The 14,445-nt window shown below is 40.8% G+C and overlaps 1 protein-coding gene across 1 annotated transcript in view; it reads left to right on the forward strand.

The window, feature by feature from the left end:
* The first annotated feature begins 1,772 nt into the window (after positions 1-1,772).
* Positions 1,773-14,445, forward strand: part of VEPH1 (ventricular zone expressed PH domain containing 1) — a 407,512-nt gene continuing 394,839 nt past the window's right edge. Inside the window, exon 1 of the mRNA XM_007943547.2 lies at positions 1,773-1,910. Coding sequence (XP_007941738.1) covers positions 1,773-1,910 — 138 coding nt within the window. The remainder of the gene's footprint in view (positions 1,911-14,445) is intronic.

Here is a 14,445-nt window from a genome sequence, read left to right on the forward strand (position 1 = left end):
GGTCCAGTTGTGAGGATTTTTGTTTTCTTTATATTGAGACGTAATCCATACTGCAGACTGTATTCTTCAACCTTCATCAGTAGGTGCCTTAAGTCATCCATTAGATGACTGCTATGGCCTCTACCTCTCAATAGTCTGTGCTTTTGTTAGGGCTGAAGGGAGCTGTCTGATATTTATAACACTAGTCAGATATTTAAGTTGTGGCATTGCTCTACTTTCTGTGTACTCTTAATTGGATAGGTCTATGTTGTAGTGCCTAAGGCATTTGACTGCTAATTAGAAGGCTGGCGGTTCAAACCCACCAGCTGCTCCTCGAAAGGAAGATTGGGCAATCTACCTCTGTAGAGATAATGTCTCAGAAACCCAAGGAGGGGTCACTATGAGTCGAATTAACTAGACAGCAGTGGGTTTGGTTTTTTGGTTTTGTAAGTAAGACAGGGTGCTTGATAGCACTGTGGTTAAAGCTCTCAGCTGCTAACTGAAAGGTCGGTAGTTTGAATCCATCAGCTGCTCAATGGAAAAAAGATTTGGCAGTCTGATTCCATAAAGATTTACAGCCTATGAAACCCGATGGGGCAGTTCTACTCTGCCCTACAGGGTTGCAATGACCCAGAATCGACTCAATGGCAGTGGGTTTTGGGGTTTGGTTTTATGAGTGAGAAATACAATGGGATTTTATTGATTCAGCTGTAGAAACAGAAGGAGGATTATCTGACCCCAAAGTACCTCCTCTTTACCCTATTTTGTAATGCTATCATCATGTTTAAGTTCAGTGTCCAAGTTCAAACTGACATTTAAGTTCAGTGAAGGTTTATTGAACCCCAAACTCCTATGCAGAGTCCTTTATTTCACTGCTACTGGATTAAAAAAAAAAGGAGATCTGGTGGCCTAGTGGCTAAGGCTTTGGCTGCTAACCAGAAGGTTAGCAGTTCAAACCCACCAGCTGCTCCATGGGAGAAAGATGAGCCAGCTAGTCTGCTTCCATAAAGATTTACAGTCTTGGAAACCCTTTGGTGGTTACTATGAGTCAGCGTTGACTTGATGATGGTGGTTTGTTTTTGGTTTGGATTAAAAATCACATTAGAAAAGGGAGAGTATTGAGACCACCTTCTGGTCTGAGAATGGAGAAGTTTCTATTGTCCGTGCAGCAAAGAAACCAAGCTAAGAAAATAAGCCCTGGTTTCCATGTCTAGGTTCTAGAAGAAAGAGGAAACCAGGTAATGAGTCCAAAAGATATTCCTATGCTCTCTCTTTTCTTTCAATTCCCCTTTCTGTTTGATTTCCATGGGAATTTGTGTCTGGGGAAAAGCTAGGAAGCATCAGGCATATGTTTGTTGCTTGTCCTCTTGTTTCATTATGCCATAGAGAGATGTAGAAAATAGAGGAAAATGTGAGATTTATGCTGCTTTTTGAAGTTCAGATTAAATTCTGGAGGAATTTAATCCTTTCTGACAGGAGTTTTTGAGAGAAAAATAAGGAAAGGGCTCATGTGAAGATCATCCAGCCAGGATGTGTTACTCTATGCGCATGTTTCCAAGTGTCCTTTTCTTTCTTTGCTGGGCACCAGATTGACATTCTGTGCTCATGCCAGTCTGCTAATAGCTATATTGTGTCATTTGTTTCCCTTGCAGAGAGCATCAAAGAAGACCTCAAAGTTGGGGGGGAAAAATGACCTTTCATGGAATACCTCCTGCTACGTGTTTTTGCCTTGCTAAGCTCCAGTAACTGGCCCTGGGTCTACAGAAAGTCAACTGAACACCAGATTCCTCATCATGCATCAGCTATTCAGACTGGTTTTGGGACAGAAAGATCTTTCACGAGCCGGGGATCTATTCTCTTTAGATGACTCTGAGATTGAAGACAGCCTGACAGAAGCTTTGGAGCAAATTAAAATAATTAGCTCATCTTCAGTAAGTAAATGGTTTTAGACTAGAACCCTGAAATGATCTATCCTACAGCCAAATAAGGAAGGAGTTCTGATGGTATAGTAGTTAAAGCATTAGACTGCTCATCAAAAAGGGTTGACAGTTGGAACCCACCAGCCACTCCACAGGAGGAAGATCAAATAGTCTGCCTCAGTAAACATTTACAGCCTTGGAAACCCTATAGGGCAGTTCTACTCTGCACTAAAGAGTCGCCACAGACAAATGATTGTTTATGTTTGGAAGAAAGGATATTCCTTTGCAGGGGGAAGGGGAGGACCAATAATATTCATCTCTCTTCACGCTGCTCTTTGGTTTAGTTTGTGTCTAGGTGATAGTACCAGGGAGGCCATTGAGTTAGGGATTAGTCAAGCTGCCATATGCCCACTAAAGGAGACCAAAACTCTGGGACTTGTAGGTCCAAGTGGAATGCATATAGTAGGATTATCTAAGGGCTCCTTCTACACTTGAAATGACATGGAGAGGAGAGGGAGCAAATCCAGGAAGAAGCAGGCCTGCCAAGCCGCACAGCAGCATCAGTAAACAAAGCTGGATATGCGGTGGAGGCTGAATAATGCAAGAAGGCAGGATGACGCCTCCCGCTATGCAGGTAATATTAGACAAGGACAAAAACGGATCTGCTGCCAGAAGTGACAGTTGCCCAGGACTTGATAAGACTGATTCTGCTTACTTCTATACTGTCTCTGTTTTTTTTTTTTTTTTTTGTCTTTTCTTTGCTCCCTTTTCTACACATGTACCTATACCCATTTAGTACAATCTACTTATTAGCCCCCTGTCTGTGATCAGATTGATTTAAAGCTTCTATCAACCCTCCCATTCCTTTGCTGCTTCTCAAAGTCAAAGTTATTTATTCTAAAAGCACTTCCTAAAAGAGGTGGCTGTGGACTGTCCAGTGTGATTTGACATTGACCTTTTTGGTCATGCTTGGATCTTCCATGAGATTGATCCTTCTTCAATGCCTACTCTCGCATCCTTCCAGCTCAACAGTGCTTGCCAAAGCTTGGCACAAACATCCACTGCGCAAAGAGGTGGTAATTTAAAATACTGAACCAGCAAATGTGTACATATTTCAGAGGTAACAGCTCCCTTCTGTGTTATAATGAAGAGATGTTTAAAAGGTGTACTGGCAACCAGGGTGGTTTTCTCCTCAAGTCTGTCAGCATGTTCTCCTGCTGGCTGCTATTAACATGTCAAATTCTCCCAGTGACCATGAAGTCACTGCTCAAACACTCTTCTTTACTCAGGTAATGTCTTTGACAGCAATTATGTTTCCACATTTTTCCAGAACATTAATCAACTTATGACTCAAAACACATAGTGTTCCTGGGACATTTCCACTTTCTGGATAGGACTTGTGTGCTGTTTCCAGCAGCCCCTTTCATCAAACTCCCCTGGAAATAAATGGGCTGAATATGCCACTGATTTTCCTCTCCCTGGGAGCTCTGGTAGCATGGTGCCTAAGGCACTTGACTGCTAATCAGAAAGCTAGCGGTTCAAACCCACCAGCCACTCCTCGGAAGGAAGGTTGGGCAATCTACTTCCGTAGTGATACCACCTTGGAAATCCAAGGAGGGGTCGCTATGAGTCAAGTCAATGGCACATAACAACAACAACAACAACAATGGAATCAGAAATTACATGTACGTTCCCTAAAGCTTATTTCCACTAGAGGTCACTAGTGATCAGTGATGTCTTCAGTTTCCTCAGTCAATTGCTTTGTCTCACTGATAATCAAATTCAGAATTTTAGCAGTAATGAGATGCTGTGTTTTTTTCCTGTATATTTAATGTTCCTGGCAGTAGTGATGAATTTATGTCCACACTGGTTAACTATTAAGGTTGGCGGTTACCTTGTCATCATGAGCATTGTCCATCCTCTAAGCTCAGCATCCTACCAAACTTACAGATCTGAGAGCCAGGAGTTCGCCTGTCTTCTTCATCTACACACTTCTATCGCATACCTTATTTTCCATTTCCCTATGGTCTGTTACCATAGCACAGAGTCCCAAAAATTCACAGCCATCAAGTCAAATCCAACTCATAACAACCCCCATTGGATTTCCAAGGCTATCAATCTTTATAGAACCATCTTTTTTTTTTTTTGTAAATCTTTATAGAATCATCTTTCTCCTGCAGAGCAGCTGATGGGTTTGAACAACCAACCTTTGGGTTAGCAGCCACATGCCTTAACCACTACGCCACTAGAGCTCCTTCATGGCACAGAGTTGTTGTTGTTGTTGTTTTGTGCCGTCAAGTTGGACCCAATTCATAGCGACCCCCCCTTGGGTTTCCTAGGCAGTATCACTACAGAAGTAGATTGCCTATCTTCCTTCTGAGGAGTGGCTGGTGGGTTTGAACCGCCAGCCTTCTGGTTAACAGTCAAGTGCGTTAGCCACTATGCTACCAGAGCTCCAAGGCACAGAGTAGATAGGTGCAAAATACAGTGAATCCTGTGAGAGCTGGAATGCGAAGGACTGCCTTGTTTATCTGGGTCTCAGAAGTTTTCCAACTTTGACAGGATGCAGTCTTACCACTTTTCTATCAGTCATTTTATAGGAAAATACCTGTTTTCCTTCTCTGACAGCTTCTGGCTTTCAGAAGTTTTACTGTAAAAAAAAAAAATAGAGGATTTGTATAGAGAAATCCAACTTTTTATTGTGATTTGGGTAAAATTTACAGAGCAAATTCATTTTCCATTCAACAGTTCATGCACATTTTGTTCCATGACATTATATGAAATCTCCACAATGCAACTCTCTTTCCACTTCCTCCCTACTGTTACCTTTTCTCTGTGTCTTTCTTTCTTGTATATTCCTGCTTTCTGCCTGCTGTCCTTCTAATCGCTTGAGGATGATTATTCTAATGAGTTCTGTTCCTGGTGTAATTGTTCACCTTGTAGACCTATTATTTGGCTGAATGTTAAGCCATGGGAGTGAGTTCAATTTCAGGCCTAAAGGGTGATTAGGGGTCATAGTTTTGAGGGTTTCATCAGTATCAGACCAGTAAGCTTTTTTATTTTTTATGTGTTTGAGTTTTGTTCCTCACTTTTCTCCCACTTTACTGAAGATCTCCAATTTTGATCCCTTTCTGAGTGGTTAAGGATCTCTGGTAGCTCAGTGCCTAAAGCATTTGACTGCTAACCAGAAGGTTGCCTGTTCAAACCCACCAGCTGCTCCGTGGAAGGAAGATGGGGCAATTTACTGCCCCAGAAACCCAGAGGGGGTTGTTATGAGTCAGAATCAACTTGATGGCAGTGAGTTTGGTTTAGTTTTTGGTCTGAGTTGTTGGCAGTGGTAGTCAGGTCAACAACTTTTGGTATATTGCCTTTTCCTTCGCCCAAATAATTACATGTCTCTTACCTAGGTAGCAATTTTCCGTCCTCTCTCCTCCCATCCCTGGGAACCAACTTTTCTGGATACTTAGTAGTGATACTGCCTTGGAAACCCAAGGAGGGGTCGCTATGAGTTGGGTCCGACTCAATGGCACATAACAACAACAACAAACCAATAAAGTATAAATAAGAGGACAAAAAACACACACTGCATAAACACACAGGAACATCACCAGAAAGAGAAAAAGAAAAAAAAAGGGAATAGCAATAAATGAGATGAAACATTTAAAGAAATACTTAAAAAAGACAAAAAAAAAAGGGGGGGGGCGACTCTACAGTATCTGGGAAGTGGGAAATAGGAAAAAAGAGCTAGAGTAAGAGAATAATGAAGAAACAAATGGGAAAAATGCAAAAAGGAAAACAAGGGATGGGAAGAACCACAATAAAGATAAAAGAATGGGAATCAGGAAAAAGAAAGAGAAAAAAAAAAGCCCACAATTAGACCTTGGGAAGGGAAAAGAAAGAATAAAAATGAAAAGAGGAAGAAGAAAGAATTTAAAAACAAACAAAACAAAACAAACAAACAAAAAAACAAACAGGTTGGGTGGGTGGTATGGCAGGTCACCCTGGCACCGTCAGAGCACACAGGCTAGGATGGAACTCCTGCTGGCCCAGGAGATGGGGGCAAGTGAGGGATGGCTGCGCTTATGTTCACCAAGACGGTGTGTGGTATAAGACTAACAAGGGGAATATCTCAGTCTTCCAGTCGTCAGCTTCCAGTATGCCCATGCTGTCCTTGGCAAGCAGAGCCTATTCTTGTTCTTGTTGTTAGGTGCCATCGAGTCAGCTCCGACTTATAGTGACCCTGCATACAACAGAACAAAACACTGCCTGGTCCTGTGCCAGCCTCACAATTCTTGCTATACCTGAGCCCCTTGTAGCAACCACTGATGTCAATCCATCTTTTTTGAAGGTCTTCCCCTTCTTCACTGACCCTCTATTTTACCAAGCATGATATCCTTCTCCAGGGAATGGTCCCTTCTGAAAACACGACCAAAGTAAGTCAGACAAAGTGTGGCCATTCTTGCTTCCAAGTAGCATTCTGGCTGCACTTCCTCCAGGACAGATTTGTTCATTCTTTTGGCAGTCCATTGGACTTTCAGCATTCTTCGCCAGCACCACAACTCAAAAGCATCAACTCTTCTTCAGTGTTCCTTGTTCATTGTCCAGCTCTCACATCCATAGGAGGAAATTGAAAATATCATGGCTTGGGTTAGGTCCACCTTACTCTTCAAGGAGACATCTTTGCTCTTCAGCACTTTAAACAGGTCTTTTGCAGCAGATTTGCCCAATGCTATATGTCACCTGATGTCTTGACTGCTGCTTCCATTGGTGTTAATTGTGGAGCCAAGTAATATCAAATCTTTAACAACTTCAATCTTTTCTCCATTTATTGTGATGCTGCTTATTGGCCCTGTTTTGAGGGCTTTCATTTTCTTTATGTTGAAATGTAATCCATATTACACACTGAAGTCTTTAATCTTCACTAGTAAGTTCTTTAAGTCATCCTTACATTCAGTAAGCAAAGCTGTGTTGTCTGTGTAGTGCAGGTTGTTAATGAGTCTTCCTTCAATCCCGATGCCATGTTCTTCTTCTTACAGTCCAGCTTCTTGGATTATTTGTTCAACATACAGATTGAATAAGTATGGTGAAAGGATGCAACCTTAACTTATTCCCTTCCTGATTTTAAACCATGTGATATCCCCTTGTTCTGTTCCAATGACAGCCTCCTGGTCTGTGTGCAGGTTCCTGATAAGCACAATCAAGTGTTCTGGAATTCTGATTCTTCTCAGTGTTATCCATAATTTGTTATGATCTGCCAATCAAATGCTTTTGCATAGTCAATAAAGCACAAGTAAACCTCTTTCTGGTATTCTTTGCTTTCAGCAAAGATCCATCTGACATCAGCAATGATATCTCTCATTCCATATCCTCTTCTGAATCCAGCTTGCATTTCTGGAAGTTTTCTGTCAATATACTGTGATATATGGGCCTTGTTTCATTTTTCTGGAAATAGATATCCAGTTTTTCCACCACCATTTGTTAAAGAGACTATCTCTTCCTCATTTAATATGTTTTGGCCCCTTGCCAAAGAGCTGCTGTTCATAGGTGGATGGATCTAATTCTGAGCTCTCAATTCTATTACACTGGTCTATGTATCTGTCATTGTACCAATACCAGGCTATTTCAACAACTGTGACTGTGTAATAGATTATGAGATTGGGAACTGTGACATCTACTTTGTTCTTCTTTGTCAGTAGTGCCTTGGCTTATCCAAGGTCTCTTTCCTTTCCACATAAATTTATGTTGTTGTTGTTGTGTGCTGTCAAGTCGGCCCTGACTCATAGCAACCCCTCCTTGGGTTGCCAAGGCAGTATCACTATGGAAGTAGATTGCCCAACCTTCCTTCCAAGGAGTGGCTGGTGAGTTTGAACCACCAGCCTTCTGGTTAGCAGTCAAGTGCCTTAGGCACTATGCTACCAGAGCTCCTCCACATAAATTTAGTGATTCGTTTTTCCATGTCCTTAAAGAACGTCAGTGGAATATGGATTGGGATTGTGTTGAATCTATAGATTGCTTTGGGTTTTGTTGTTATTAGGTCCTCTTGAGTCAGCTCTGATTCATAGCCACTCTGTGTACAACAGAATGAAACATTGCCTGGTCCTGTGGCATCCTCAAAATATTTGCTATGCTTGAACCTATCATCACAGCTACTGTGTCAGTCCATCTCGTTTGGATATCACCAAGCATGATGACCTTCTGCAGGGACTGGTCCCTTCTGACCACATGACCAAAGGAGGTGAGTGAAAGTCTGGCCATTCTCACTTCTAAGGAGCATTCTTTTTGGACCTCTTCCAGGACAGATTTGTTCATTCTTCTGAAAGTCCATGGTATTTTCAGTATTCTTTGCCAACACCACAATTCAAATGCATCCATTCTTCTTTGATCTTCCTTCTTCTTTGTCCAGCTTTCACATGCATATGAGGCAATTGAAAATACCATGGCATGGATTACTGATTGCTGTGGAGTCAATTCATCTCATAGTGACTCCTCTTTGGGTTTCTGAGGTGGTATCTCTATGGAAGATTAGGCATATCTTAGTCTTCAAAGTTGCTTTGTGTAGTATTGATATTTTCACTGTTTGAATCCATGAGCCTGGTATGTTATTCCTATTATGTAGGTCTCACAGATTCTTGAAGTAGTGTTTTGTAGTTTCCTTTATATAGGTCTTTTGTGTTCCTACTAAGATCTATTCCCAAATATTTTATCTTTTGGGTAGCTATTGTAAATAGTATTGTCTTTCTTATTTCCATTTCAGAGATCTGTTAGTTGATGTAGAGAAATCCAACTAATTTTTGTATGTTGATCTTGTATCCTAATACTTTGCTGAATCTTGCAATTAGTTCCAATAATTTTCTTGCTGAGTCTCTTGGGTTTTCTTTATATAAGATCATGTTGTTGTTCTTGTTATGTGCCATTGAGTTGTTTCCAACTCATAGCGACCTTATGTACAACCGCTGCCCAATTCTATGCCAGCCTCACAATCCCTACTACACCTGAGCCCATTGCTGCAGCCACCGTGTCAATCCATCTAGTTGAGGGCCTTCTCCTCTTTTGTTGACCCTCCACTTTACCAAGTATGACATCCTGCTCCAGAGACTGCTCCCTTCTGACAACATGACCAAAGTAGGTGAGACAAAGTCTGGCCATTCTTGTTTCTAAGAAGCATTCCAGCTGCACTTCTTGTTAGTTCTTTTAGCAATCCATGGTACTTTCAGTATTCTTCACTAACACTACAACTCAAAAGCATCAACTCTTCTTTGGTCTTCCTTATTCATTGTCCAGTTCTCACACGCATATGAGGCAATTGAAAATACCATGGCTTGGGTTAGGCACATCTTAGTCTTCAAGGAAATATCTTTGCTCTTCAGCACTTGAGAGAGATCTTTTGCAACAGATTTGCCCAATGAAATACATCTTTTGATGTTTTGCCAATTTGGATGCCTTATATTTCCCTTTCTTGTCTTACTACCCTGGCTAGGACTTCCAATACAATGCTATAATGCAGTGAATTACTTGGTTTGGTTCTTCTAGCCATGGTCTTTGTGACTCCCACAAGGTGACTGGGGTGGAACTATGCAAATGTAAGCTGTTTATGGCCCACCAAAGGGAATAGATAGCTGGTTAATAATGAAAATAAGGTACATGGCCTCTTGTGGTGGTGGGACTGTGCAAAGAAAGTGTATGGAACCGTAATGTGGAGATTGTTCAGTTTTGCCATCTTGCTAGGCTTAAAATGATTCATTCCAGAGGTGGAAAAGGGGTATCTCTTTACTATCAAGTGAAAAGAAGCAGGAGTGGAGTGTGTCCTTGGACCCAAGATCCCTGATCAGAGAGATGGCAAAAGGAAGACAGAGAGATGGCAGCAGCCGAACCAACAGAACTGAGACTTGCATGAGACAGAGCAGTGGGCTTGCTGGCCCATGGAGAGAGAAAGCCGAGTACTTTTGGGCAGGAAGCTTGCTGGTGGAGTGGAGTGCACCTACTGGAAGAGCTAGAAGAGCTTTATAACATTTACCCCATCAGGGCAGAGGCCAGGTGGAGAGACTGAGAGCCAGAGGGAGAGAGGCGTGCCTGAGGGCATGGCATAGGGGAGGCTGTCCCAATGGAAGAATTGTGTCCTGAGCATTCCTGAACTTGAATTGTAATCTGTTGCTTACCTATAATCGTAAGTATTATCGTCTGTGAGTTCTGTGTGGCCATTGTAATGAATCACTGAACCCAGCAGAGAAGTAGTAAGTGCTGTGGGAAGTTGGTGTCAGAATTGGTTTAAAAAAAAAAAAAAAAGTTTGGAGGGTTGTGGCAGTCTGATTTTCAACTCATAATAATTAGCCTTGGACTGCTGCTGCTGCCGCCGCTGATGATGATGATTCTCTCTCCTTCTTGTGAAGTTAGAGGAGGTCTGAGGATGGTGCCACCATGCCTTTTTTGCAAATATTGAATAAAAGTGACAGAGGGCATTGAATTCAAATATTGAATAAAAGTATTGAATAAAATATTGAATAACAGTGACAGAGGGCATCCTTGTCTGCTTCCTGTTCTCAAGGGGAATGAATGCTGTCAGTCTCTGTTGTAGAATTGTCTATATCTCCTTTTAATTCAGTTAATGTTTGGTCTATGTATTTTGGAGCTCTTTCATTTGGTGCACAGATATTTATTATGGTATATCCTCTTGGTAGATTGACCATTTCATCATTGTATAATGTCCTTCCTTGTCCCTTATGGTGGTTTTCACCTTGAAGTCTGTTTTATTTAGCTTGATAAATTTTTTTCTATCATCTGATTTTTATTATTCTTATTTTTTATCTTTGTGTCTAAGGTGAGGCCCTTGTAGGCAGCATATTGATGGATATTGTTTTCTTATCCAGTCTATTGCTCTTTTCCTCTTGACTGGTACATTTAATCCATTCACATTCAGTGTAATTAATGATAGGTATGAATTTACTGCTGTCATTTTTTTGTGTTTTTTTGTTTTGGTGCTTATGGTTTCTTTGTTCTGAATATTTTTCTGTGCTGAGTCCAATTTGTTATTGAGTTTTCTTTCCCTTTTCTTCATCATTGTTGATTTTGTGTTTACTAAATCCTTGTGATTTTCTTCATTCTTTTTTTGGTTAGAAGGCTTACTAATTTTCATTGTGGTTACCCTGTAGCATATTCTTATCTTCCTAAGTTTAAAACAGTCTATTCTATATTGATATTAGAAAGTTCTGTATTTATACTATTTATTCTTTCTATTTGCTTTGCAGTTGGTGTCATTTACAGATTGACTTCTCCAGGATATTAGTTGCATTCTCCACAATGTGTCAGCACACTTCCCAGTTTCTATGTTGGGTTCCCTGTTTCCTTTCATCCAAATTTTATACCCCTTCCTGCCTTCTTGTCTTTGCTTATGGGCAAATATTGTCCTTTTGATCTCATAATTGATTGTTCTAAGAAATATGTTCCTTTAGGGTGTGCATAAGGCATTTGACTGCTAACCAGAAGGCTGGTGGTTCAAACCCACCAGCCACTCCTCGGAAGGAAGGCTGGGCAATCTACTTCCATAGTGATACTGCCTCAGAAACTCAAGGAAGGGTCACTATGAGTCAGATCCGACTCAATGGCGGTGGGTGGGTCAATTATTTGGCATAATGTTCTCCTTAGAGATACTGCCTCAGAAACCCAAGGAGGGGTTGTTATGAGTTGAGTCAACTCAAGTCAACTTGATGGCAGTGAGTGTCTAGTGGCTAATGATTTCAAGTTTTTTCATGTGTTTGTCAGCCACTTGAATGTCTTCTTTGGTGAAGTATCTGTTCATATTCTTTGTCCAGTTTTTAATTGGATTGTTTGTCTTTTTGTTGTTGGGATGTTGAAGTTTTCTATAAATTTTAGAGATTTGTCCCTTGTTGGATATGTTGTAGCCAAATTTGTTTTCCATTTGTTTTCCCAGTCTCTAGGTTGTCTTTTTCAGTGTTGACATCTTTCCTTAAGCTTCAATTTCTTCCTAGAAAAGTCATCACTTTTCTTCCAGTTCCACTATTATTTTCCTACTTTTGCATGTTTGAAACTTGGAGTCACTCTTGAATCCTTTCTCTCACTTCCTGCTTTTCCCTGAAGTCCTGTAGACACTGCCTTGAAAATGCTTCTTCTGATATTTCTACCTATCTATTTACATGTACTGCAAGTATATCCATGAATATAGTAGAGCCAACAATAGGCAAAGTTATGAAAACTTCTTAGCCATAACCAAACACTTTGAGGGAGTGAGTCACTTGGCCTGAGGGCTCAAGAATGTAGTCATGGAGGACATTAAGGTCAATTGGCATAACAGTCCACAAACACAATGATAAGTAGCGACTAGTGTCTTAAGCTTGTGAGTGGCCATGTAAGGTGCAACTGTGTGTCTCTCTCCATCTGGAGCAAAGAGTGAAGAAAATCAAAGACATATGGAAACAATTAGTCCAAAGGACTAATGAACCACGTGAACCTCAGTCTCTTTGACTCTGAGACCAGAAGAACTAGGTGGTGCCTAGCTACCACTGACAACTGCTCTGAAAGGGATCATAATAGGAGGTCCTGGATAGAGTGGGAGAAAATGTGGAAGAAAATTAAAAATAATAGATAATATCAGGCTCACTGGTCTGATAGAGACTGCTAGAAGCCCCAAGACTATGGCTTTTAGGCACCCTTCAAGCCTGGAACTGAACTCACCTCCATAGCTCAACTTTCAGCCAAACAGTAGACAGGCAATAGACACCAGACAGGTATGCACTCATTAAAACAATCAACCATACAAGACCAAAAAGGCAGCATTTGCCCAGGGGTAAAGTTCAGAAGGCAGGAAGGGATAGGAAAGAAGGATGAAGGGAAATGATATACGTAAGGAGGAAGTGAGAAGAGTGTTTTTCCATTGTGGGGATTGCAATGAATATCACAAAACAAAATGTGTATGAATTGCTGAATGGAAAACTAGTTTGCTCTGTAAACTTTCACCCAAATCACAATAAAAAATTGAAAAAAAAAAAAAAAACCTCTTTCACACCCCTTATTTTCTCTTACTGCTACCAACCTGGCTTAGACTCAAAAGAATCTGTCTCCTTGCCTTTGATCTTACCTTTCTCTAATTAAATATACCAATAGTTAACAGGTTAAACTTCCTAAAACACATTTTATCATATGTCTCTTCATGGTTCAAAACCTTTCCACAATGGCCAATTCCAGCAGCTCCCTTTAACTCTTTTCTGGTTAGTCCTCTGCACCACCACACCTATTCTATGCATTACTTCCTCATCATTACCTGTGCCCCATCCCTATATCATAATAAACCCAAGTCTTCCTTAGTAGGTCTTCTCTAATGACCCTCAGCAATAAATTTCACCTCTCAACTCCTCTTAAGAAATATAGAACGGGGTGGGACTTTCTAAATAGGCTTTTCCAACTCCCCCTTTCAATGTAGAAATCCCTTCTTTAGGATTTCTGCCAAATGAAATGCAATGATGCAGATATAGTGGGTTTCTGATATTTTTACCTGCCTCTCAATTTATTTTGGCAAATTGCTTTATTCCCATTGCATGAACCCTTGTTGAAGTCTTTAGTGAAGGTTCCCTACCTTGTCCTGGCCAGGGGAAATGGGGGAAAAGGCCACATGACCAAAGCTAGGCCAATCAGAATTTTTTTCCTAGGAATTCCAGAAAATGAATCAGCAAGGAGTGATTTATCATGATGATGGTGCCCTTATGAGATAGTCCCTTGGTTCCTGAGCTCTGGTGGTATAGGGCCTAAGGCATTTGACTGCTGGTTAGCAGTTCAAACACACCAGTCACTCCTCAGAAAGAAGATTGGGCATTCTATTTTCATAGTAATACAGCCTTGGAAACCCAAGGAGGGGTCTCTATGAGTTGGATCTGACTCAATGGCAGTGAGTTTGTTTTGAGTTGTATTACTACCTTGGTTCTTGCACCTTCCAGGTGCTTCAGCTTTCTTCTTTTCAAATCTGTGAGCTACCTCATATCCTTCACTTATTTATTTATTTATTTTAATTATTATTATTTATTTTTGTATTATTATTATTTTGGCTAAAGTAATCCAGATTTTTCTGTTGCTTATGACCAAAGAATTCTAACAAGGAGACAGCTGTTCCACTGTTGGAAGTTCAAATTGTTAGCATTTTACTCCTTATGGTCAGAACAAATCTTATGCTTTGCATTTTCTAGCCATCGTTCTTTGTTCTGTTCTTGTCCTAGGCAATCAAGAATCTAACTTCTATTCCAACAAGAAGTACTTTAAATATTTGAAGACAAGCATCAGTTCTCATCTCTGACTGATCTTTTCCAAGCTAAACAACCCCAGTGCCCTCAGGTTTTTTCATGACCAAAAAAAAAAAAAAAGAGGGTGGACTTTGGTGGTATAGTGGTTAAGGCATTTGAGTGCTAACTAAAAGGTCAGTGGTTCAAACCTACCAGCTGCTCCACAGAAGAGGGATGAGGCAATCTGCTTCCATAAAGATTTAAAGCCTTGGAATCCCAATGAGGATTGCTATGAGTCAGAATCAACACTGTGGCTGCGAGGGGTT

The sequence above is a fragment of the Orycteropus afer genome, unplaced genomic scaffold, assembly GCF_000298275.1.
Source record: "Orycteropus afer afer isolate SDZICR_OR568_19922 unplaced genomic scaffold, OryAfe1.0 scaffold00109, whole genome shotgun sequence".
Classification (NCBI taxonomy): Eukaryota; Metazoa; Chordata; class Mammalia; order Tubulidentata; family Orycteropodidae; genus Orycteropus; species Orycteropus afer.